We start from the raw sequence: 20781 nt of genomic DNA, 5'->3' as shown, positions 1-20781 counted from the left end.
CCCTTGCAAAATACAATCTAATTGGATATGTACATACTACATATGTATTTATTTATTTATTTATTTATGATAATGTGGGCAAATCACTCTAAATATATATTTTTATTTTTTATTATTATATTTCAATCCCAAGTTAGGATGGAGTCGAAACAATAATACTGGTGTATGCCGTGCTTACTACATGTGTTAGTTGAAACAATAGTAAACTTATGAATGAGGAAAGTATATATTGGAGTTAATTTTTGTATAAATTATGTTTTGTAATTTGGCCTTTGTTTATCTCGAGCTTTACACTTTTAATTTTGGTAATTAAATCCTCTGCAATTTGCATGGTTTAAAGAATAATTTATTTTATGTAAATATCTTATTCATTAAAAGTTATTATTATTATTATTATTATTGGCAAAAGAAAGGTTAAAAAGAACATAATTACAAAAAAGACTAATTATCAACTAAGTTGGCAGATACTAATTTATCATCCATAATTAAAAATTAGAATTTTTTTTTCCACATCCAACTGGTAGAGAAGTGTAGTCAGCCATCCAGTCAATACATCAATTCTTTCATCACAATACCTAAGATAAATGAATCTCCTTGCCCATGCTATGAATTCCTAATGAACTGGGCCATTCATTATTTGTTGGCACCATTGGATAGCCTAATGAATTCCTAAAAAACTTGTCAACTATTGGATAACCTAATGGTATGATACCAAAGTATAAAAAGGAGGTCATGGGTTCAAATTTCTCCCTCGATAGTACTGTTCAACTGGGATTTTATACTATTTTTATACTGTACATATATTGTACATCCGGGTTTCAGTACTGTTTAGTACTGTTTATATTTATATAAAAAAAAGCGTTTGTCGTCTATTATTCAAAAAAAAAAACACTTGGACTGATATTATATAAAGAGCTCTCTATGCAATTGTTTTTTAATTAAATTTTGATGATAATGAGTATCAATGAAAGAGAATATCAAGCTTTTTCTTTTTCCGATGTTCTAAACAACCGGTTCAAAAACTATGACTTTAAATTAATTTAGGAATATTAAAAACATGGAATAAAATCAGAAAAATCTAAAGAAGATAAAGTTAAGTCAACTTGTTCTCTAATCTTAATCCACCACCATCTTCCTAAGTGTGGTTAGGATTAATTTCAATAAATTTATTGGAGGTAGTGTTTGTGGGTAGACTTTGATAGATGTCTAATCAAATTCCCTCCATGAAAACCAAACAATTTGCTCATATTTTAAATCCATCTTTTTTGTGAAGATGACTCAGAACTCCATTGATTTTAACTATTTGAGAACCCATTACCAGTAAATTAATTCAAATAAAATTAGCTCTTCAACAAGGAGATATGTCAGCAACTCCACTAGAACTTTATAGGAACTTCCAAATTAGTGGTTCCATACGTGCATATTTTATGTACTTAATTGGTGCTTTTTAATACTTCATTTGATTTTGCTTTTGTATTTTAACTCCTTGCCTTCAATAATTATATTAATATGATGTTTTCATTTTCTTAACATAAGATAACAATTTTATATTATTTATTCATGCTTTCTTAGTGCACATTAAAAAAACATCTTGCTTTCTTTATATTTATGTTCAGAAAAGAGACACAATAACTCATATCACACTACTAGAAATTGACAAAATAAAGAGTGTGTGACATTGAAGGCCAATCTATGGACATCTGGAACTTTAAAATGGATGATGCAGCTTACATTCCCATCCATAACAGGATATTCTATCTTGATCCTAGATTCTCTTTAACTTTGCCTACTTCGTTCAGCTCGGTTATAAGCTTCGATTATATAAACATAACTTATTAAGCCAATGATCTCTTTGTCTTCATCCTCTATGTATAAATAACGTCACGAGTTCGACTCCTATTATCGTAAACTGAAGACATAATATAATTTAAAAACTCGTACTTGCTCTTGACATGCAGTTTGTTTATATTTACATTTAAAAAAATAATTTATTAAAATGATTATGTAATATATAAACATATGAGACTGAGGGGTTATTCTTGCTTTCTCTAAACTCAAGCTCATTCATTTTTTTTTTGTCTGTTTGTCTCTGTATAAGCTTAATAATGTCCGTAGATGATTTATTATAATTATTATTATTATATTTTATTTTATTTTTGAAAAAATGTGGGCGGTAGCTAAGCCGGTCTAGTATGGCAAAGGATTAAGATAAAATTTTGGTGTAGTAAAAAAGTTCAATAAAGTGAATAAAGAAAAAGAAGCCAATAGAGGATATATTTATATAAATAGAATAATTAAAAGAGGTCGTCCGCAATTTTGGTTCGGTAAAGGGGTAAGATAAAAATTTGAGTTTTTTTAGGGGGTTGAGAGTAAAGAGGCCCTTAACCGCACTTTGAACGTTGGAGATCATGATTTCGAGTCAAATAGTTCGAACTTCGAAGTGGTGGTTTTCCACAAAAGAGAGAGAGAGAGAGAGAGAGAGAGAGTGGTGGTGGTGGAGAAGGAGCCGAGAGGGGGAGGAAGAGGGACAGGGACGAGATCAGGGTTTATTCAGATGGTTGGTGAAGGTTGGAAATGGGATGAGGGGTGGGGTTTAGGGGAGGGTTCGGGCGTCTTCTCCTAAACTCCCTCCCTCCATTCTCTCTTTTCGGCTTTGGAGTTTCTGCGCCAATTGGGGGGAAATTTGGTTTAAGGTATGCGAATATGGTTTGTTTATTTTGATTTGACTTGGTTCTCGTCGACGGACAGGTTGTGCGTTCTTGGGATTTTTTGAATGTGGGCGGATGACTTTTTGATTTCCGGGAGTGTAGGGGATTGAAATGGAGTTTGGAGATGACTTTTGATTTCTTATTAATTGATTGTGGGAAGATGGGTTCTTGGATTTTTAGTTTCAGGTGATTTCCGGTATTTTATTTACGTAAAGATTTGATTTTTATTCATTGATTGATTCGGATTGTGTATTTGGTCTTGCCTTACTTTTTCGATTTCTATCTTTAGTGTTCTTGGAGAAATTGCTTTGGAGTTGTTTGGATTCAAGATGAGATTTTTGTTTTTCATTTCATGTGTTGAGGAGGGTATCTGCTTTTAGTCATTACTTAAATTTGCATTGGTTGCTCATTGGGATAGCTTCTCTGCGATGTGGCCTACTTCTGATCTTTGTCATATACCTTGCTTTTCGTTTGCCATGTTAGTTTGGGTTTTCAGCACTTAGAGATGTGATTTTTCTCGGCCGAGGACTGAGGAGATCGTTTGTTTTGCCTCTATTGGTCGATTGTAATATTTTATCTTTGATTGAAGTGTGATATGTTGTACCTTTTTTTGACTATTTTAGTTTGGACTAAAAATAACCGTGTTGGAGGGTTTACTGGGGAAACAAGTTTTGTGGTTCTTTATTCAATGATAGTTAGAGAAAGAACACTTTTTTTTAGTTTCCTGGTCACTGACTGCTTATTCGGTCTATTTACGGGCTTTGAGGAATTCCTTCTTCTTCTGATAAATTCAATCAATCTGTGTTTTTAATTAATTAATTCTCTAATTAGGTTTTGCAATAAGTATCTTAAGTATGGAGTAATCAGGCATTCTGGTCATGTGTTGTGGCTAAATCTCACTGAATTATGTTTTCTTTTTTTTTTTTTTAATTTTACTTCTGCTAGCTCCGAAAAAAATGTACTATATTATTGGATATTTGACAATCAAACTGAAGTTTCTTAGAATTATATGTTCTTAATCTTGTTGCAGATCGCTGTCATTGGACATGGTGGGCTGCCTAAGCACTTGAGCTGTTTGTCGGTATTTTCTTATCAGTGGTTATATATAAAGAACTTTTTTTGGTGGATATAGCTAAAATTACAGGGTAGGTGAATATGAACTTTCTACCCATGCAGGATGTCCATTTGGAGTGGGGAGGAACTTGCTGTTTTTGCTGTTGACCTGTGAAATCATATATACTTTGTTCCAACCTTTTTAGGATATTCCTTGGGTTGCTTTCAACATTCCAATTGAAACTTGGGGCGAATCTCCTTTGGCATTGAGAATAGAAAATTTTCTTCTTCAAAGTAGAGGTATCCTGTTGAATAAACTGTCAATTCAAGGATCATCTTTTGGATGTGGTATATTCTGCTTTGTTGTGGAAATCTCCTTTGGCAAGGAAGTAATTTGTGAAAGCGATTTCCTTACTGGGAAACCTCCTTTGGCTACTTGGTTTTTTTCATCTTCTGGGGCATATCTCCTTTGGCATTTCTAATAATAATCCCTCTGCGGGGCAGATCTCCTTTGGCATATCTATAATAATGGTTGTAGTTTGCGTTTAGGGCAAATCTTCTTTGGCAGCTACAGAGACTTTTCCAGATTAACTCTGGTTCTGTTATCTGGGCAATTCTCCTTTGGCATTAAGTTTCAGGGTTTTGTGCGCAAGTTATCTTATTGGAAGTATCAACCCAGTGGTTGTACATTGTGATCAGATTGGTGGTCTTATATCCCATCGATTCATATATTTTGAAAACAACCTGACCGTGGTGGTGTATATTCCATAATACTTTCTTTCTTTTACAGCAAGGATAATCAGGTAATCCAACTTGGTAGTAAGCATGACCTATCTCTCAGTCTCCCCAGGTTCTTATTGTTCATTTTTATATGAATGTGTGTATTGAAAGTACATATAGCCTGAATTGTTGTCTTTTTTCCCCTTAAATTAAGTTTGTATCTCATTCTTTCATTTTATCTGCATCTTTGTGGTAGGAGTAGAAAACAACCTTGATTTCTAAGCTGTACACACCCAGTCCATTGTGGTTCCTACCAGAGTGAGTAAAGTAGTTTGACTGCCTTATTTGATGCAGTGTTTGGCAATTGCAACTTAAATTGATAACATAATGCTCCATATTACTAATTGCAGACATTTTAGTATGGATGTGTTTGTTAGTGACTTGGATAGTGCGAGCTACAGTGAAGACACTGATAGTGAGGATCAAGATGACCGTGAATCTTCATATTCTGGCCATGCACAGAACATCTTGTCAAGTCTGGATGATAGCATTGGAAAAATTGACAATTTTCTTGCATTTGAAAGAGGATTTGTACATGGTGATATTGTATGCTCCATCTCAGATCCATCAGGGCTGTTAGGCCGGATTTTGGATGTTGATATGATTGTAGACTTGGAAACAAGTTCTGGTGAGCTAATAAAAGGCATTAACAGCAAGAAACTGCTAAAGATTCAGACCTTTGCAATTGGAGATTATGTTGTCCACGGCCCTTGGCTCGGAAGGATTACAAAATTATTTGATAGGGTCACAATTCTGTATAGTGATGGGTCAAAGTGTGAAGTAATGACTGGAGGCAGAGAAGTTCTAACACCTGTTTCTCCTAGCTTACATGAAGATGCACCATTTCCATACTATGCTGGTCAGCATGTTCGTATTAAGCTTCCTGTGATGTCTAAACCTTCGAGATGGTTGTGTGGCCCATGGAAGGAGACTCAAAATGAAGGTATTATTTGCAACGTAGAAGTAGGATTGGTGCATGTGAATTGGATTGCATCTGTCATGACAGGCAGTGATTCCCTCCCTTCCATGCCTCATCATCTTCAAAATCCACAAGTTCTCACATCATTATCCTGTTTTCCTTACGCTAACTGGCAAATTGGAGATTGGTGTATGCTTCCACATGATGACTTTGATAATCAGAAAAGGGTGCTTCAAGAATCGACTTATTGTGATGGCCCTCAATATGTTTCTAAAATGCAGAGTAATTTGGGAATGAATAGGCAAGACTTAAGACAGATGCTAGTTATTGCAAGAACAAGGACCAAGGTTGATGTCCTCTGGCAAAGTGGAGATCTGTCAGTTGGCTTAGATCCACAGACACTTCATCCTGTAAATAATGTTGGTGATCATGACTTTTGGCCTGAACAGTTTGTGTTGGAGAAGGTTACATCAGACGATGTGGTGCTTCCAGGTAGCCAACGTGTTGGGATTGTGAAAAGTGTGGATGCACAAGAGCGAACTGTGAAAGTGAAATGGATGGTTCCTGACCTTAATCTAAATGAAAATATTATGGCAGAACCAGATGAGGAAACGGTAAGTGTTTATGAATTGATTGAGCATCCAGACTTCTCTTATTGTATTGGTGATGTTATATTTAAGTTGCCTCCCCATTTTGAGAGTTCTGCAAAGAGTTTTCCTGATAGTCAACCTGATGGGCCAAGGCAACTGCATCCTTTGCATGGGAAAGCTAGAATCAGTAGTTCACCTCTTTCAGGAAAGGACCTTCATGATACATCAGTTGGTTGTTATGATGAGAATGCTACAGCCTATCTGTCATGTATAGGGAATGTTATTGGTTTTAAGACAGAAGGTGTAGAAGTGAGATGGGCTAGTGGTCTCACATCCAAGGTAAGCATATGGTTTCTTTTCATTATTTTTTTTTACTTGTTCTAAAAAAGTATTGAATCAAATGCTTGACTTCACTGTACCTTTTTGTTTCAATTTTTTAATTTTTTCCATTGGATATATAACTATATAAAATTAATTTTTCTACATGCTTTAAACTAAAAATTCAATATAAATTTCATCAACTTTGGATTTTTATTTATGTAATTAATTGATCTTTTTTGCTTTTTGCCTTAGGTCCATCCTTCAGAGATTTATGGTTTAGATAGGCTTGACGATCCACCCACAGCACCAACAGATAATGTGGAAGTGATTTCTGAAAATATCAGTGAACAAATGGTGGAGCAGGAAACACTATCCTGGCGGAAGAAAGATAAGGTCAAAGAAATCTCTCTACAAGATGTAATGTACTTGTTCTATTTCATCCACACATGCCTTCTTTGTGAATGAGGGGCACAAATTGTGTTTGAGGTGTTTATTAAGGTTGCAAATGATTCCAGTTATGATTGGCAGGATGCTTGGGATTCTGGGGCTCTTTTGTTTCCTCGTGCAGCGATTTGTTTCCTTACAAATGTTGCAAAAAGCCTGTTTAGTTCCCGTGGCTCCACTTCTCTTCCTGGCACAGTAATCTTTTGCTTATTACATTTTCTCAATAAGTTGCCCTTCTTAATTTATGAATACTGCTTTAAAAGTTGGTACTGATTTTGGGTGTTTTCTCCAGTGGCATGAATTGTCAACTGAAGAACCTCAACCGGATGTGGGTGACCTGTCAATGGCAAATTTGAACCCGTCAATACAAGCAAAAATTGAACAGAAAGAATGCCCACCCGTTTTACCAGGCAATGATAAAGCAGGAGGCTTTGAGAAATTCGTTGTTGTTGATGACTATTCTGATCATCATTTTGTGATGAGCAATGATAAAAGATTAGCAATATCCCAGGTAAAAAGAAACTAACATTCTTCATATTTGCTATTGTATTTTTCCAAGCATCTTGCCAATTGTGAAGATTAATCACTAGTTTTAATTATCTTCACAGGTAAAAAGTGGTTGGCTGAAGAAACTACATCAAGAGTGGAGCATCTTGGAGAGCAATTTACCTGGTTTGTTCTTTCTCCTCTCTAATAATTATCTTTTGTCAGTGTTATTGCAAATAAAACATTTTCTTTTGTGGTGCAACTAGTGCTGTGACCATCTTCCACTTTACAAAGTACCAGTGGTAAAAATATTGAATAGTATTTCTACAAGTTTTTACGTCATTTATATATGTTCAATAGGGCTATCAATTGTCCAAATTTCTTTGTCTTGAATTAGATGGTTAATTGCCATTGATCTCCTTAATTTTCTCACATATATTCTTTTTCCATGACATTTTGCAGCCTCCAAATTTATATAACTTGCTATTATATTGAATAATGAAGTGTATGCTTTGAATTTGACAGATAGTATATATGTTCGAGTTTATGAGGACAGGGTTGATCTCTTGAGAGCAGCCATCATTGGAGCACCTGGAACCCCTTACCATGATGGCCTCTTCTTCTTTGATATTTGCCTTCCTTCTGATTATCCTCATGAACCACCTGTGAGTTCTTATGTATTTAATCACAGTTCTTTCGTGGATGATCAAAACTTATATTATTGACAATTTCGTGTTCTATATAAATGACAATGCATCTACAAACATTTGAATTGAAGCATTCCTCAGTTTATGTAATAGTGTAGTTTCCCTAGAAATGAAATTGCATTATCACTATCAAAATTTAACTACCTGAGATAAATTATTTATTTGCAGCTGGTTCACTATAACTCTGGTGGTCTCCGACTGAATCCGAACCTATATGAATCGGGCAAGGTTTGCCTCAGCCTTCTCAACACATGGACCGGCACTGGGACTGAAGCATGGAATCCAGAAAGCTCCACCATTCTACAAGTGCTTTTGTCACTTCAGGCTCTTGTTCTGAATGACAAACCATATTTTAACGAGGCTGGTTACGACAAACAGGTCGGGAAAATCGAGGGCGAGAAGAACTCCATCACCTACAACGAGAATGCCTTCCTTCTCTCGCTTAAATCAATGCTATACGTCTTAAACAACCCACCTAAGGTAGTTGCCAACTCGAAGACATATAAATCAGTAGCACTCACAGTTGAAGCTCACTAATCTGTTTATTCTAAATTCTGCAGCATTTCGAGTCACTTGTATCGGAGCATTTTGCCTGTCGATCACATTCTATCCTGCATGCCTGCAAAGCTTACATGGACGGTGCGCAAATTGGTTCTGATTTTAACACTGAGAAGCCTGTAGGTGAAATTCTCAAGGGCTCTTCTACTGGTTTTAAGCTCATGCTTGCAAAGCTTTTCCCGAAGCTCGTGTCAGGCTTCACTGATAAAGGCATTGATTGTGGACACTTCCTGAACCAAGTGAAGGGAGTCTCTGATGCTAGCAAAAGTTCTTGCTCGATGTAATTGACCGAAAAAAAGGTCGTAAACACTCTAGTTCTTGCTTGTCGTGAATAATGGCTTTCTTTATCAGTTGTAAAACCTTCAAACTGATATGCATGAAAGTCTTGCTTGGTTTGTGCTTGTAAAATTAAAATTGTTACTGTATTATTCCCTCTGTAAATATTTTGGGTTGTGGTTGTGTGCCATCGGAATTATGTTGTGGTTATGAATTGTGTGGTTACATAAAGCTGTAATAAAATTTCTTGTTTTATTGATATTGTGTCTTCTGTGCAGAGTATTCATATCATGTTGAGGAGGCTAGGTTAAATTTTATCTTGACACGGTTTTAAAAAAAAATTGGTTACTTAATTGAAATGGATTTTTATCTAAGTAGATGATTTTATTTATTTATCATGATTGTTTCTTTTTTGAACGCCATAAGAAATAAAAGATAAGCTCGTGATATTTATAAATATAAAAATATTTATCTTTTTTTTTTTAACTTTTTAAAATAATTCTCAAGAGTCTCAACCTGGGTGTGTTTTTGTTAGGGAAAAGTTACACGAACTCCATGATTTGCGCTGTATTTCCAAAAATTAAACAAAATAAAATCACCGAGGCAAGATTCCCAAATGGCTTAAAAAACTTTTATCGTATAAAAGCATTTCTTTCCATCAATTTATATTCAAATATATTTCTCCAAAAAAAAAAACTGAAACTCACACCTTCAAAATTCGAAATTTAAAATTTCACATTAAAATCAATTATCTATAATTTTTTTTTAAATCATATATATAATATACTGCCACACTGTAATTAGGGAAGTGGATACATAAAATAAGGGCGTGAAGATATCAAAGACTATGGGAAAAAGTTGATAAAAAAGCTACCTTTTTTAAAAAAACTATTTCCGATGCCTCTTCGTTTTCCCTCCGACGTCTCCCCAATGCCTAGTTCCATCTCCCATCCATCCTTAACCCTCGCCATCAACGCCGACGACGGGCAGCATCCCTTTGTTTCGTCGCAATCGTCTGGAATGTCGACCACTTCGGCGCACAATCATCGTACCGTCGATACCCAGTTCTCTTCCTTATCCTCCAAGAAGAAGCGCAGACGCAAACGCAGCGAGGTTAATTAAAGCTTTTCTTTCTTTTGATTCCTTTTCTTTAATTGGATTTCTTTTCTTTTTTTTTTTAATTTTGGTTTTTGTGGTTCTGAAAGTTGTTTCTTTTTGTTAGATGATCCTGTTTTAGGGGTGTTATTCTCCTACCTGTTGTATTTTAAGGTTTTTAATTAATACAAAAAAATGCTTTTTTAATTTGGTATTTTGATTATTGTTTAGCTTAAAGTTTGAAGTGTGAATGATTTTTCTCTTAGATGCTTTTTTTTTTTCTTTACTGATATTTTTTTCCCCTTTTTCATGTTGAAAAATATTTAGGTATTATCATTGTTTAATCTGGAGTTTGCATGTTGATTGTTTGTGCTATTTCAGATGGTTCAAAAGGAGGTAATACAAATTGAATCAGGCGGTGAATCTGATACAGATTCAGTGGTATTTATTAGTGCAAACTCTTCAGATCACAAGAAAAAGCAGCCTGTGGTATATGTGAACGATGATGAAGAGGAGATAAAGGTGTAATCCACTTGTGTTTATGAAGTTCTCTGCTCAAAATGTGATATTATGCTTATATACTGTATCTGTGTTTGAAAAAAAAATGCAGCATGATTCAAGAAGTAATTGTTGTAATGCTTTATCTACCAATTTGATGATTCAAACATGGAGATTTGCTTGTCTGATTTTTAGATTGGTTCTGGACTTAAGTTCCATGTGTTAATTGTTAATTAGAAATTCAGGAATGTTTTTATTTGGTTCTGAAGCTATTTTTTATGTGATAGTTGTTCTTATGATTGTACTGATATGAAGATAATCAGATAAATTACATTAATGTTGCTAAGTGTACCATAGAGATGGCAACTGCTTTTATGTGTTAAATTTGATGATGGACTTGCCTCCAGGGTGGAGGCTGCTAATTCCATTATAGCCGAATCTTGCACCTGAAAGTACTGTGCCCTGCGAGCAGAAGGAGGTGGTTGGAGAAGAAATTGACATTAATGTTAAAGCATTTAAGCAATTTGATCTTGTTTGTGATCATTCAGATCACTACTATTCTAAAGCAACAGTTGTTGTAAGTTTTTCTCAAATTATTTGTGTCGTCAAATTAGTTGCTACTTTATTTACCTTTTTCTTCTTTTTTTATTCTTCCAATTCTCCTTGTTTTTTTGTAATTGAAAACATCAGAGAACAAGAAATTGGGCAAAAAGTATTCAGAATGAGTGGAAGGTTCTCGAGAATAATTTACCTGGTGAGTCTTTTTCTGCAGTAGAAATTGTTGCATTCATGTATCAATTATGTGGAGTAGGCATTGAATTTTCTAATGATACTCCCATTTGACAAGATTCGCCAGGAAGCAGTGGTCCTGGTTTTATTGTCTCTCGATCTTTTAATCCTCTGATTACAGCATTGTTTTTGATATGTTGTAATTGATATGCATAACCAAATGCAAGTAATGGCGGAAATGTACTTCAGAACTTAATTGTGTTGGCCTTTATTTTAACTGATATCGCTTTTATATTCTTACTCTTTCTTTATTTGAACAGAAACGATATTTGTCAGGGCCTTTGAAGACAGAATGGACATTCTCAGGGCTGTTATTATAGGACCCGATGAAACTCCTTATCATGATGGCCTCTTCTTCTTTGATATTCAATTTCCTGCCAATTATCCCCAGTCACCTCCGGTACATGATTGAGGTTTATTTCTTATTCTTCATAGAATGGACACTTAGAGCCTGTTCTGTGTTGTTGTGCAGGTTGTTTATTACCACTCTGGAGGGCTTCGACTCAATCCAAACTTGTATGCTAATGGCAAAGTCTGTCTTAGCCTTCTTAACACCTGGAGTGGAAGTGGCTGTGAGTTGTGGAAACCTTCAAAATCGACCATGCTACAAGTCTTGGTTTCTATTCAAGCTCTGATTCTGAACTCAAAGCCCTACTTCAATGAACCCGGATTCCCACGTCTAGCTAACACAAAGAAGGGACAGGAGAGTTCAATTGCTTACAATCGGGAGACCTTCCTGAGTTCCTGTCGAACAATGCTGTACTCCCTCAGGAGACCACCGAAAGTATATGAATTACACTACACCCTTACTATCACATATTTTACACTGTTTGCTAACAGTATTATTTGGTGCAGCACTTTGAGGACTTTGTTACTGAGCATTTTCGCAACAAGGGAATTGCTATTCTGTTAGCTTGTAAGTCTTATATGGAAGGTGCTCTGGTCGGCTGTGCTGGCAAGCGAGACGAGAGCTGCCCACCACAATTCAAATCCTCCCTGAAAACTCTGTTTCAAGATCTTCGGAAAGAGTTCATGACAAAAGGAGTTGATTGTGAGCAGGTTTGTGTTGCTGAGATGAATGGCACAGACAAGCCACTGCAATCAGCTCTGCCGCAACTGCCAATGGCGTGGACGGCTGCCGCGCTACCCCAACCGTCATCGTTTATGCCCATGCCAATGTTTCCAGCAGGGCCATTGACAGATCCTCAAACAAATGCTCCATGGAATTTCCCTGGCTTTCCCATTGCTATGCCACCAGGCACTTCACTTGCTCCTGCTGAAATGTCTGATTTCTTAGGTGTAATTAATGGTGCTTTTCCATTTACTTAGATCGAGTGTTTCTTGCTCTTTGAAACATGATTCATGGTCTAGTTCTTAGGATATAGAATTTGCCTTCAAATATGTTAATTTATATACATTTAAGATGGTCCTTTGTTTGGATTTCAGCCATTTACTTTTTATTTAAATTTCTGTCAAGAAATAGTTAAATTTATTGGGTAAATTATTTACTAGTTATATATATATATATATATATATTGCTTATTCAGCTGAAACATTATCTTTATTCTCTTAATTGTTTGAAGAAAGTTATCATATTTCTAAATATTAACAAGCTAATAAAAATATTAATCTGGCGAGCGTCAAACAAGAAAATGCTTTGGGTATTTTAAAAAAAAAATTAAAATTAAAAGGTTATCTTGTCAAGTTCAAAACAGTCATATCTTCCATTATTTTAGAACAAATTGTGATTAAATTTAACTAATGCTGATGCTAATGTTAACAATCTTAGTCTCAAATTCCTCCTAAATTGTTCCACGTGTAGTGAATCAACGGCAAGTTCCGAATCTCAAAGTTGACCGACTAATCCAATGGTCTACGTCTTCTCGTCCCTCTTTTAACAAAGAAATGGCAGTTTAGTAATTTTGATATTGTCCAGGGGTTCTTATATGAGTTGCCACTTGGCAACTCCCGGAATACCACGTTTTCTAAATATCTTCGAATATTAATTTTAGATCACCTGTTAGAAATCGAACAGGAAACATTAGACCACACTTTCAAAGAGGCCACGTTACTATTTGTTAATGGAGAGTATGGCTGTTTGGTGTTCTGTGGGATTATCTGATTTGACTCCCACGAGGGATCACAGAACTTATTAAAAATAAACGGAGGAGGTTGCGAGTTAAGTAAATATATATATATATATATATATATATATATATATGTATTATAAATTATAAATTGCAACAATTTTGAGCGTGATATTATCACACCTGCTTTTCATAAATATCTGCTAAGACAGTACTAAATTTATGTTTATTATATTTACAAACTCAATAATATGTCATAAGTAAATTTGTTTTGCATGGAGGTCGTACTTCATCTTCTTTTATTTAATTAATAATAAGGATTTTAGATGTTAAGATGAAATGAATTGGTACACTAACAACTTTCAATAGAGTCTATTCTATTAAAAAAATGATTGATTCAGCAAACACAGAGAGTCAAATTAATTAATATTTTTCTTAAACATATATATTATTTTTTTAATTTCAATTTCCGTATTTAACAAGTAAAACATCACTTACATGGTAGAACTAGTCCATAAACAATTAATGTCACAAAAATTCAAAGTCCCAATTATGTTGCACGTATTAAATATATATATTGCACAAAAACCATCACAAAAAGCGGAGATCTAAACCACTAATCATACAACTCATTCTCAAATCACACACATCCAATGGTTCTAACACAACCGATCAATTCAGCGTACATACATACACATACGTACATACGTACATACATACATACAAGTACATGTTTTTTATTAGCGTAACAGCGTTATCCGAGATTACGGGGGCGTTTGGTTGGATGTAATTCTAAATGCAGTGGATTTCTAATTACAATGTAATTAGAAATCTTTGGTTTTCAAAATACAGTGCAGTCAAATCTTGTGTTTGGTTAGATGTAACTGAAATTACTGTATTATAAAATTTTATGTTTGTTTGAAAGGATTTGTAAATCTGTAATTGGAAAATGCATGTGTATATGTGTGTATATATGCATATATGTATATATGTATATGAGTATATATATGTATAAATATACATACATATATATATATATGTGTGTGTATATATACATATATGTATATGAGTATATATATATTTGTATAAGTACATGTATATGTATATATATATATATGTATATAAATATATATCGGTATAAGTACATGTATATGTATGTATATATATGTATATACATATACATATATAAGTATATATATAGCTGTATAAGTATATGTATATACATATACATATATGTATACGAGTATATATATATATATGTATAAGTATATGTATACATAATACATATATGTATGTGCATATATACATATACATATATGGATATATATGTATGTGTAAAAATATGTATATGAGAATATATATATATATATATATATATATATATATATATATATATATATATATATCTGTATAACTATATGTATATATACATATATGTATATGAGTATGTATATGTATATGTGTAAAAGTACCTGTATATGTTTATATAAATATATAAATGTATATGTATGTGTATGTATGCATGTATTTATATATATACATTTGGTTTTAATCTCAGGGATTTGGTTTCTACGCCCGATCGGGCAGAAACCAAATACATCAAAAAAGTCTATCGTGATGTAATCCCAATTACATCGAGATTCTAAATACTGACTCAAACAAACAATGAATTTCATAAAGTAAAGTATTTGGTTTTACATGTAAAACCAAATACACCCAAACAAACACACCCTAGAAGGGGTTTGGGGGGTGTATGCATAGCAAAATAATAAAGCAGTGGTTTGAGTCTGGACGCCAGCTCATCTCTTGAGAGGAAGAAAAAGAGGAGTACAAAAAAGAAAAGTGAGGCGTGGCAGTATCACACTCGCTTTGTAACGCCAAGGAAAGACTTGAGAGAAAGACTGCAAGGAAAAAAGGTCCCCTTTTTAACACCAAGTATACTCCGCCGCGCGATCCCTTCTCTCTCTCTCTCGCTCTCGCTGTCTCTCGTTTCCTTGGTGTTTCTTCTCGGTGTTGCTTTCGATTCTGGGCAAGAAGTGGTCGGAAACGGCAGGCGATTGCTGCTCATTGAGACGGGTAGAACTGGAGCCGAAGCAGACGATCGGTTTTGGGCTGGCTTCCAAGTGAGTCTTTGCTATGTCTTGTTGGTTTTCTTTGTTGTCTTTGATGTGGATGATTCGTGGTAATGGTTTTTGTTTTGAAGGTCTCGTGTGTTCCCTGGGAGCTTCTCTGACGATCCGGATCTTATGGAGGGATCGGCGTCGTCGTCGTCTGGGAGCTCGCCGGGCCAATCCAAGCGGAAGCGTAATCAGGTCTCTCATCTTGTTGATTTCTGTCTGGGTTTTGGAGATTGTTTGGGAATTCGGTTTTGGGGGGGTCGTTGGATTTTGGATTTTTTTTTTTCTTTTTTTAATTTTCTTGGTTCTTCGTTTGGGGTTGGTTTGGTTGATGGTTTGTGCAGATCGGTTGTGCATGTGATGGGTAAGTCTCTTAGGATCAGAATTTTGAGAACTTGGCAGAGTTGTTGTCAACTTTTCCTTGAAAGAGTTGATGAATTATTTGTAATTTTATTTTTATTTTTATCATGATGCATTGTGTGTGATACTTAAAACCTGAATTTTATTTTCTGGAATGTAATTAAATTTGAGTTTAGGAATCTGAACAGAAAAATTGTTTGTGTGTGTGTGTGTGTGTGTGTGTGTGTGTGTGTGTGTGGCATTATGATGTGGGTTTGATGATATAGAATCAGCATTGATAATCAGATTCATGTCAATAGTTCAATAATTGGGTGAATATTCGCATTACTAAGATGAAAGATTAAAGCTTGATCAATGGTTTTGGTTAGATTAAATTAGAGTGTGTTTTGGAAATCTAATAGAATATTTATCATTGAGAATTAAAAATGTGAAGGCGGCTTTGCTCTGGGAGTCTTTTATTGTATATACCAAAATGGTCTTCTTTCAGAATTTTTTTTTTTTTTTTTAAAACAAAAATTTTTGAAGGATGTTAATTGAGTTGTTTGATATTAACTTCGCGTTTCACAAGATCATTGATCTGGGTGCGCGTTGGAAGAAAGTTTTTGAAACTTTACTTTCTCATTTATAGCTATCACAGGAATGAGGTTTTTGTACCAAATTTGAGCATAATTCCGCATTTGTGAAGTTTACATATATGTGGTAAGGGCTTGAGTTATTTATGTTGTTGTCTGTAAGCATTAAAGTTAGGGTTTGCCGTTTTTGAAATAGCTCATGTCACTTGCTGATGTCAATTATTTTCTGAAGCGCTAGTTTTATTAAATGTTTTGTCGTGTGCGTATGCTAGTTTCATTGAATATTTTGTCACACGCCCTTTCTAGCTGTATTGAATATTTTTGTCGCATGCCCGTGTTACTTGTATTGAATATTTTTTCACATGCCCTTGTTAGTTGTATTGAATGTTTTTGCTGCATGCCCTTGTTAGTTGTATTCAATATGTTGCTGCATTCCTCTACTAATTGTATTCAATATTTTGTCGCATGCGGCATGCCCGTGCTTGATGCAGTGAATATTTTGTCAGATGCCTGTGTTAGTTTTATTGAATATTTTGTCGCATGCCCTTCCAAGATTAATGAGTTTTTGCATTTCTAGGCTCTTCTGTGCCACTTAGACTGCTTATTTTATCAGTAAATTTAATCAAAACTTGAATAGTAAGTGTTCCTTTACTCATGATTTTTCCTGTTATTCTAGGTACCTCATGACGTGATCAGCTCTGATGGTGAAGATGATCCAGATGGAATTGTTGGGGATAATATTCCAGATCAAAAGAATAAGCAGCCAGTGGCATATGCTGAAGATTGGCAAAACATGACAAAGGTAAATAGCAGTTCTTCATGTTAAAGAATTAAATTCTTTAGAGGTTGCATGTACTCTTTAGATTACCAATTCACCATTATGGATTTTCATTTTCCCTTTTCTTCTCTTTTTGACTAGGATGCTTTGACTACTGAGCTTATTGGATCAAGCACATACAAAGTCTGGAAGGATGATGTTACTGTGCCAGATATCCCAGGAAGTTCTGATCTGGACTTGATCAACTTTAACAACTCAGATGGATATGAAGATGATGAATTTGACTTTGTGGAAGATGATAATGTGGACTTTGCCTATGAGAACTATTTGACGGACAATGACCTTAATTCTAGTTTGGCTGCAAAACTTGATGACCTGGACCTGCCTGCAGGGGTGGAAGCTTCTGTGTCATGGTTGCAGAAGCATGATGTAAGGTCAACTAGAGCCAAAAAAGAGAATACTGATGATGAAATTGAACGGAAATATAAAGCCTTTAAGCAATTTGATACTGTGCAAGATAGCTCAGATCATTACTTCGCCTGTCCAAAGTCTGATGATGGAGGAACATCTGCAGTAAAGAAGGTAGTTTTGTCATAAGCTTCTCATGTTTTTTTTTCCGTAATACTTTAATAACTAAAACCTGCTGGGACAAATGACAGCCACCAAAAGAATGGGCGAAGAGAATCCAGTCGGAGTGGAAGGTCTTAGAGAAAGATTTACCTGGTAAGTATAGTTTCTGCATAAATCCAGACCATTCTTTTTTGTTGCGTATTTGCTATACTTATTTGATGCCCCCCTTGTATTATCAGGAACAATGCGGCCTAGATTGATTCTTTATCATTCATCTTGATCCAGGATCGAATTCTCCATGTTCTTCATAGTTGCATTCTTTATAGCTTTATTATCTGAATATTTGTTACTAATTTAGGTTGTGTAGATTTTAGCTTTTTATGCAGAACAACAGGATTTTAACTTTTGGTCTGGCAAATGCTTGGAATACCAATCTTCTGGTATTTTGGTTGTGTGGCCTTATGAATTTTTCACCTTTACAAGAAGTTTTGTTTGAAAAATATTTTTGATCTCATTTGCCATATTGCCTTTCACATGCCATAGTCATTTAAGGGATACATACCATCATTTTGCAGTCTATTCGGAGTCCTTTATATGCTTTTCTAAAATTTGTCTTTGGTTTTTTGTTTGGCTTTCATAGAGAATATATTTGTTCGAGTTTATGAAGATAGAATGGATCTTCTTAGGGCTCTCATCATAGGTCCTGCTGGAACTCCTTATCACGATGGTCTTTTCTTCTTTGACATCTGCTTCCAATCAAATTATCCCCATTCACCACCGGTATGTTTTGGTTGAATTGTTTTTCTATCTCTTTTGTTATATAATTGTTGGTTTTTATCTTTCCACTTCCATGCAGCTTGCACATTATCACTCGGGTGGGCTTCGAATTAATCCAAATTTGTATGCTTGCGGGAAAGTTTGTCTGAGTCTTCTGAACACTTGGCCTGGCAGTGGCTGTGAGAAGTGGAATCCATCTAGTTCTACTATGCTGCAAGTGCTTGTCTCTATTCAAGCTCTTGTTCTGAATGCAGCACCTTATTTTAACGAGCCTGGATATGAACAATATGCGAATTCCTCTCATGGAGATCGTTTATCCAGCAGCTACAATGAGGAAACCTTTCTGCATTCCTGCAAGACAATGCTATACACAATGAGAAGACCACCACTGGTAAGTTTATTATTCTCATTTATTACCATTTCAAATCTCAGACTGGCTTTCCTTTATTGTATCTGCATTTATTTTTGCTTCATGGTTGCAGCATTTTGACGTGTTTGTTTCTGGATACTTTCGTGAGAAAGGGCGTGCTATACTTGCTGCATGTAGGGCTTACATGCAGGGTGCCAAGGTTGGGAATCCTAATTTAGATGTGCTGCCTGATGCTCCTTCTGATACATCATCCCCTTCCCCCGAGCTCTTGGATGTTTTTTCTGAGGCGTCATCCGCTTCCTCCTTCAAGCGCATGCTGAAGAGTATATTTGAAGAGCTTTTAATGGAGTTCACCGTCAAAGGTGCTGACTGTAATGAGTTTCTCGTGCAAAAGGCGACGGCTGGACTTGCAAAAGGACCAGATACTTCCCTAAAGCTATGAGCTGAAATTTCAATGTTTCTTCATCCCCTGAATCTAGTGTATCTCCTCTTATGTGCCAGGTAGGACCGCAGAAGTAGCTCCATCAGTTCCATTAACTTGTAGGCCTTGTAAATAGCGGGTTTGGGTAATTGCTAGTTTTCAATTTTGTTGCTGTAGTGACATTTCCAAATGTGGTCTATAATATATATATATATATATTTTTACAGTCCAAAAGAAACTTTCCTCATTTCTTGTATATTTAACTTCCCATTTATTTCAAATTTGTAAAGATCATATTCTTCTTGTTACTTTGGTGTTTTTGGACTGCCCCCTCTGTTGCAGTGACATAAATGGAGATCAAAGCTCCAGAAACACTGTAAGTTCTCACACCATTGGCTGACATATTTACACTAGTACCCACCGATTTATGTTCAAGTTACAAAAAAGTTTACTTATTTTGTGGAGAACATTGAAGAACATTAACCATGGTGGCTGTTTGTTGTTACAGGTCTACCATGCTGGAACTTCTCAAAGTATATCAGAAACCCAAGAGCAGTATCCTTAACCTTCTCTGACGGTGGTATCACTGGAGACCCAGGCTCAAACTCACCTCCCATTCAGCAATGCATTGCTCATTCTCCCTTCCAGCTACTGGAGAGAAGAAAAATGTTCCTGGGTAAGGACTATACATTTTTCTCAGTTCGCCTGCAATGACTTGATATGTTGTAGACCTGTCCCATTCCACCTCCTCTATCTTCTCTGTAGATTCCTTCACATATTCATGCAGCGCTACAAATTTATATTGTCATAAAATTAGCTTGCTTTCATGTATAACTAGAATTCAGTTTTCACGCATAACTAGAATTCAATACGACTAGAAACCTGGGATTATATGATGCATTATGATTATGAAGAGCAACCGAACATCGGAACATGCTTTGCTACTAATGTTTCTGTAGTTCATCAACTGTCATTGTATATTCCTATCATTTTAAGAGATTTTAGATTATGCGCATAAAGGTTGTTGAAAGGAGTTCCCAGGACCAAGCTTGAAGAGCCTCAAGCTCCCAGGACCCATCTCCCATGCTTTCTCTGCTTTAATTTTGAGAACAACCTGCACGCTCATGGTTTTCATTTCAGACTCCTTTATATAAGTTCTTTTATCCAGTTGCTTCGGGTTCTTATGTGATGATAACCAGACCAAGTTCAATTGAGAAACAAATGACCAAAAACCAAGTGATCTATTGTTAATTGTAAGAGTATGAATCATATGTGAGGGTATATTTTTGAAAATATGAGTAGTGATTTTGTGTGGGTAATGTTAGTATACTGTGTGTGCAGATTCCGCCTTTATTTGATCTATGCACGCTCTCACCTGTTTTTAACAACCTAGCCGCTCACCGTGGGAAAAAAAAACAATATGGTGAAACAAATGAACATCTATCAGAGTACACATTAGCCAATATTTGATTTTTCTGGAGGATTATAGAATCATTATTGAAAAA

The 20781-nt window shown here is 35.3% G+C and overlaps 2 protein-coding genes across 6 annotated transcripts; both read left to right on the top strand.

The window, feature by feature from the left end:
- The first annotated feature begins 2482 nt into the window (after positions 1 to 2482).
- Positions 2483 to 9099, top strand: LOC120251696 (probable ubiquitin-conjugating enzyme E2 24). Of its 5 annotated transcripts, XM_039260317.1 has the most exons (13): positions 2483 to 2693; positions 3739 to 3789; positions 3885 to 4061; positions 4552 to 4611; positions 4738 to 4799; positions 4892 to 6389; positions 6624 to 6788; positions 6900 to 7010; positions 7108 to 7326; positions 7424 to 7487; positions 7827 to 7966; positions 8177 to 8488; positions 8569 to 9099. In XM_039260317.1, the coding sequence occupies exons 6-13, from the start codon at positions 4902 to 4904 to the stop codon at positions 8848 to 8850; spliced, it is 2781 nt and encodes a 926-aa protein (XP_039116251.1). In that variant the 5' UTR covers positions 2483 to 2693; positions 3739 to 3789; positions 3885 to 4061; positions 4552 to 4611; positions 4738 to 4799; positions 4892 to 4901; the 3' UTR covers positions 8851 to 9099. The 5 variants fall into 5 exon arrangements, with proteins under 5 accessions (XP_039116251.1, XP_039116249.1, XP_039116250.1 ...); XM_039260315.1 differs by having other exon boundaries at positions 3739 to 3785; positions 3885 to 4564; XM_039260316.1 differs by having other exon boundaries at positions 3885 to 4564; positions 4744 to 4799.
- A 610-nt stretch (positions 9100 to 9709) lies between these two features.
- On the top strand, positions 9710 to 19584 carry LOC120251467. The gene is made up of 15 exons (XM_039259982.1): positions 9710 to 9955; positions 10319 to 10459; positions 10869 to 11012; positions 11126 to 11189; positions 11485 to 11624; positions 11697 to 12008; positions 12080 to 12541; positions 15247 to 15434; positions 15515 to 15623; positions 17037 to 17162; positions 17280 to 17720; positions 17798 to 17861; positions 18349 to 18488; positions 18565 to 18876; positions 18968 to 19584. The coding sequence occupies exons 1-15, from the start codon at positions 9740 to 9742 to the stop codon at positions 19295 to 19297; spliced, it is 3189 nt and encodes a 1062-aa protein (XP_039115916.1). The 5' UTR covers positions 9710 to 9739; the 3' UTR covers positions 19298 to 19584.
- The last annotated feature ends 1197 nt before the right edge of the window (positions 19585 to 20781 follow it).

Source organism: Dioscorea cayenensis, chromosome 20 (genome assembly GCF_009730915.1).
Source record: "Dioscorea cayenensis subsp. rotundata cultivar TDr96_F1 chromosome 20, TDr96_F1_v2_PseudoChromosome.rev07_lg8_w22 25.fasta, whole genome shotgun sequence".
In the NCBI taxonomy this organism is placed as follows: Eukaryota; Viridiplantae; Streptophyta; class Magnoliopsida; order Dioscoreales; family Dioscoreaceae; genus Dioscorea; species Dioscorea cayenensis.
The sequence above is the reverse complement of the archived record's forward strand: the minus strand, read 5'-3'. Positions and strand labels throughout refer to the sequence as shown.

Excerpts from the sequence above, each read along its gene's own strand:
- LOC120251696 (XM_039260315.1), top strand. The coding sequence starts at position 4,902 with ATGGATGTGTTTGTTAGTGACTTGGATAGTGCGAGCTACAGTGAAGAC. Across the intron at positions 7,488-7,826 it reads CTTGGAGAGCAATTTACCTG|ATAGTATATATGTTCGAGTT; the intron begins GTTTGTTCTTTC and ends TGAATTTGACAG. Across the intron at positions 8,489-8,568 it reads TCTTAAACAACCCACCTAAG|CATTTCGAGTCACTTGTATC; the intron begins GTAGTTGCCAAC and ends TAAATTCTGCAG.
- LOC120251467 (XM_039259982.1), top strand. The coding sequence starts at position 9,740 with ATGCCTCTTCGTTTTCCCTCCGACGTCTCCCCAATGCCTAGTTCCATC. Across the intron at positions 15,435-15,514 it reads GGTTTTGGGCTGGCTTCCAA|GTCTCGTGTGTTCCCTGGGA; the intron begins GTGAGTCTTTGC and ends TTTGTTTTGAAG. Across the intron at positions 18,489-18,564 it reads ATTATCCCCATTCACCACCG|CTTGCACATTATCACTCGGG; the intron begins GTATGTTTTGGT and ends ACTTCCATGCAG.